Source organism: Dreissena polymorpha, chromosome 9 (assembly GCF_020536995.1).
Source record: "Dreissena polymorpha isolate Duluth1 chromosome 9, UMN_Dpol_1.0, whole genome shotgun sequence".
In the NCBI taxonomy this organism is placed as follows: Eukaryota; Metazoa; Mollusca; class Bivalvia; order Myida; family Dreissenidae; genus Dreissena; species Dreissena polymorpha.
In genome coordinates, this window is record NC_068363.1 from 56,443,016 (window position 1) to 56,447,749 (window position 4,734).

Here is a 4,734-nt window from a genome sequence, read left to right on the forward strand (position 1 = left end):
GACTGTTAATTTAAAATAATTTTTGATTTTAATCGATGATAACAATATATTTACACGCTTTCAGTCGAAGTTTACGTCATTTGCACACAATGAATGTTATACTTTTATCCCATTTTCACCGCGACATTGACGGTATAACACGTTGTGGGATATACTTGTCTGTCTTCAACACTGTGGAATATACCTGTCGCGTGCACGGACTACTTTTCAAATGACGTCATGCGATATGCGCTAAAATTAGGTCGATATTGTTTGATTCATCGATCGACTTTTAAGGTCATCCATTCGAAGAAAATGTGCATATTTTGCAGAAAAAAATATATATGACATATTCATCAAAAGAAATGTTGAAATAAAATATAAAATTACACGAATTTTGTTATGTTATATTTTATTTATATAAAAAAATACATTTTGTACGGCCCTGCTCAGTTTGTAGTAAAAAGTTGTCTGCTACAAAATTTATTGAAAAATAAATAAATAAGGATACACATTGAAATAAACAGGATTTGTAAGTAAAATGTCTGAAAACACATATGGTTTCAATATTGTTTGGGATGATTTAAGTGAAGAACAAGTTAAACCAGTTGAAATGACTTATGAACAGTTTAAAAACGAATTTGGTTTTGATGCAGCTGAAATTGTTGATGAGTTTACACCTTGTGCAGATCCCATGCTCAATAACTTAGCAGTTGGCCAACCTTTAATTAATGATCAAAGTTTTGAAACAAATGAAACTCCAAATTCCAGTCTTGAAAGTCCCTTGGTTCAAAATGAATTTAAAGACATAAATGTTTCTGATGTTCAACAATTCATCAAAAATGAAGAAAATAAAAACACGGCCAAAAAAACTTTGAACGACACCAACAAGTTCAAACGTTTCCTTGCATCGCGTGGCGAATACAGAGAAATGCACCATATTGAAGTTGATGTTCTTGACGACTACATTTCCACCTTCATATTATCACTTCAAAAATCCAATAGCACCGAGTATGAGCCCACTAGTATTCGAGGCATCCTTGGCAGTCTTGACAGAAAACTGAAGAGGCATCGTTTTCCATACTCGATAATGGCTGGCAGTGGGCCCCAATTTTCTCTGACTAGACAGACCTATAATGCCAAGAAAAAAAGCTTAAAGAAACAGGTAATCCATAATGCCATAAATGTTCAGACAAAAAATTGTGGGTACCCACACTCAAACTTCCAGGATTTTTTCCAATAAGCATTACAGTACTGTAGTCCAAGTAAAAAAGTAATATACCCTTACCCATCTGATTTTATTGTTTTTTAAGCCTTGAGCGAGAAAATATTAAATAACTAATAATAAACAACTGTGACAATTATGATCATTGTTTATGTTATAATAAAAATGCAGCAGTTGATGATGGGTACATTAAATGTAGCACATAATGTACAATTAAATAAATCAAAACAAAATGTGTATGTTATTTTTCTGTATTCATGTGTCAATTTATTCAAACAAAGCCCCCTTAAGATGTGTTAACATTCATTGTATTTTACCTATGTTTTTTCTTCTTTAATTAGGCAACCATAAAAGGTACCTTCGAAATAAAAAAGATTAATTTTCCCAATTCCCAGATGAAAAATTCCCAAAAATTAAGATTAGCGTGCGGGTATGAAAAAATACAAATATTTTTTCAAAATAAACAAAGAGCTGTTTTACTGTTGTTGACCTTTAAAAAAAGAAGAAACAAACAATAAAACTTTTTACATAAGGGTAAAGGGAACAGGCCATGTGAAGCAGCACCACTAACCGATGGAGAGCTTGAAGTCATGTGGCAGAAAGGTGTCCTTGGATCTCACAGCCCAACAGCGCTGGTGAACACTCTTTGGCTCAACAACTGTCTGCACTTTGGCCTAAGAGGCACTAAAGAGCAGTACAATCTGAGGTAATAAAGTTGAAGTTGTCCACAATCTGAAAAATGGAAAAATCATTTAAATAGCCATAAATAAAATAGTTATTAACATTATAAACCAGGTGTTGATTTGTTTTGATAACGTTTCAAGCACAAATATGCCATGCATTTGTTTGCAACACTTACATTTTCCTTAATTTACCCGCCATTTATAAACAAGAAATATGTTTAAAAAAATGAATTTACTATTTATAAACGCAATAATGGCCAAAATAATTTGTTTTTCACAACTAAAATCAAATTTTAGTACTTAAACTATTCTAGTTTTTCCCCATTGACACCAAACCTACCATATTGAGATGTTAGGGTCTTTTTTTTGCAAAATTGCAAACTGATGTTAATTTTTAACACAATTAATTGCAAATTATACAGATGGGGTGACATTACATTGAAAGCTGCTGTTGATGGAACAGAATATTTGGACTATAACGAACGGCAGACAAAAACCAGAACGGGTGAAAATGTGGCAGATGTGCGAAGAGTGACACCTAAGATGTTTTCAACTGGAAAAAATGATTTGAGAAACCCTGTTGAAATTTATAAACTGTATTCGCAGAAGCGGCCCACTGGTTTTTCGGGACCCGAAGACCCTTTCTTTTTGGCACCGAACACAGTTTTTGGAAAAGATGCTTCCGGGACTAGTGGTGAGGGAGAGGTTACTTGGTTTATCAGACAAAGGGTTGGGATGAACAAAATGGGAAAAATGTTGAAAACAATGGCAAATGATGCTGGATTACAAGGGAACAAACGATTAACAAACCACTCTACCCGGAAACATCTAGTTCAAAAACTGAGGGAGCACAATGTCCCACCAACGGATATTATGGCAATAACTGGGCATAAAAATGTGCAGTCGATTATTAATTATTCTTGTGTCAGTGAAGAGCAACAAAAAAAATGCTCAAACATACTTGCCTGTCACACTCCACGTGCAAATAACATCAGCAGCTCTACCGCCTCTACATCTCGTATAGCCCATACTGCTACCTCTACCACAGACAGTTGTGATTCCTTCCCTCAAACGTCCAACTGCCCCGAGATGCAAAATGTCAAAACACACCACAACCCGATCAGCTTCCAACAGCAATTTGCTAGCTCGCTTCAATCACAATTTTCCGGAGCAACATTTCACATTGCCAACTTCCATGTTCACAACTACTTTACTCGCAACGAACACGACAATACACATAAATAAATCCACAATGAACGAAACAGTGCAAAGCATCACATTTTTATTCATCTTGATTCCTCCATTTTTTTGAAAATGTGACCAGTAAAGGTCATGACCGCATATGTTACACGCGTGTTGCGCATTGCTCTATAATTAGAAATGTTCAATATCACTACGCATATGTATTACTAGTATATTTCATTTTGTTAATTTTGAAGTGTTTTGTTATAGCAAGTTTTTTTGTTAAAGGTATTAAATTATTTGAAATATTCGTAAACAATAAATATTGTTGATATTTCTATTATCGTTTATTTCTTTACATAATTCTCGAACTATTTTTTTGAATTTTACAGGTGTTAGCAGTTCATAACAAACAAAAACAAACAATCGTTCGCTGTGTTTCATTGTTTTTGAAGTTTCCAAACATGCCACGTTTGTTTATTATTTATCTTGTTTAGTAAAACTTCGATGGGATAAATAGAATACTAGGATTAGCGTTGAATACAGAGAAGTTTATGTTGCTCGGCTCGAACACCGAAAGCGCTCGCCAAGGCTCGCGCTCCCGGCGTTCTAAGCCTCGCAACATAAACTTCTCTGTATTCAACGCTAACCTAGTATTCTCTATGTAAATATCGCCCCGTTCCTTATGGGGGACACCAATATAAAAAGTATGAAATCATATAGCATTATCCCGAAATGTTTCATCATTTACAATTTTAATACGTATATTAAACGAATCACACTTTGTAAAATGTTAGTTTTCGTCTATTTTCTATAGAATTTCCCAAACAATTCAGTTGTTCCACAAAATAAGGTATTTAAACCTATCCATTCGCACTTATTTTATCTGATTATATTTTGAAGTGATAATTTAATGGATTCATTAATGTAGTGTGTTTGTAAAATAATAGCCAATGCCAAAATATTAATGAAATATCATCGCTTTTTTAAATTAACAATGTAAAGAAGACTTTTCGATGTCATTTAACATAAATTGTGTTGACGTGGGCGAAGTTGAAAATAGGACTTGATCATCGGCATTAGATAATAATAAGAATTTTATGTCGTTGATCGTTATAATTCCACCAATAATATTAGAGTAAATAGTCTCAGTAATGTCATTAACAAAATTCATCAACACGATGCATTAGCAAGGGTCAAATTGTTTTACACAAGAGGATGAATTGATGTATTCGGATGTTTGATTGTTTAACTAGTCTGACGGCTGATTTCACTGATGAATGAATGGCTTTGAATGCGGAAACAATTTTTGAGTGTATTTGTTCTGTAATTAACTTCTCCGATGTATACTGTCATTACATTAAGCATAACCAATAAAAATGCAATATAATTTTTAATAAGAGAAAAAAACCGTGTTGATTTTACTTTTAAGTCAAGTCAAGTCAAGTCAATTTTATTGTGTAAACAAAGGCCTCTGGCCCAAAATACATAGTGATACATTATAATTGGCTATAAAATCCTAACAGAGTCGTGTCTAGAACATGTTTATAAATATGTATATGGATTGTGTAATTGTATAAAGCACGTGGTTAAGTTATTCATATTTTAAGATGTTTACATTGTTGTGATAAGACAATTTCTAAATTCAAGCACACACATAAAAAA

General features: G+C 33.4%; 1 protein-coding gene across 1 annotated transcript; it reads left to right on the forward strand.

Annotated features, from left to right (window-relative positions):
* The first annotated feature begins 431 nt into the window (after positions 1-431).
* LOC127846064 (uncharacterized) lies at positions 432-3,132 on the forward strand. The gene is made up of 3 exons (XM_052377241.1): positions 432-1,144; positions 1,738-1,910; positions 2,310-3,132. The coding sequence occupies exons 1-3, from the start codon at positions 521-523 to the stop codon at positions 3,130-3,132; spliced, it is 1,620 nt and encodes a 539-aa protein (XP_052233201.1). The 5' UTR covers positions 432-520.
* Positions 3,133-4,734: the final 1,602 nt, after the last annotated feature.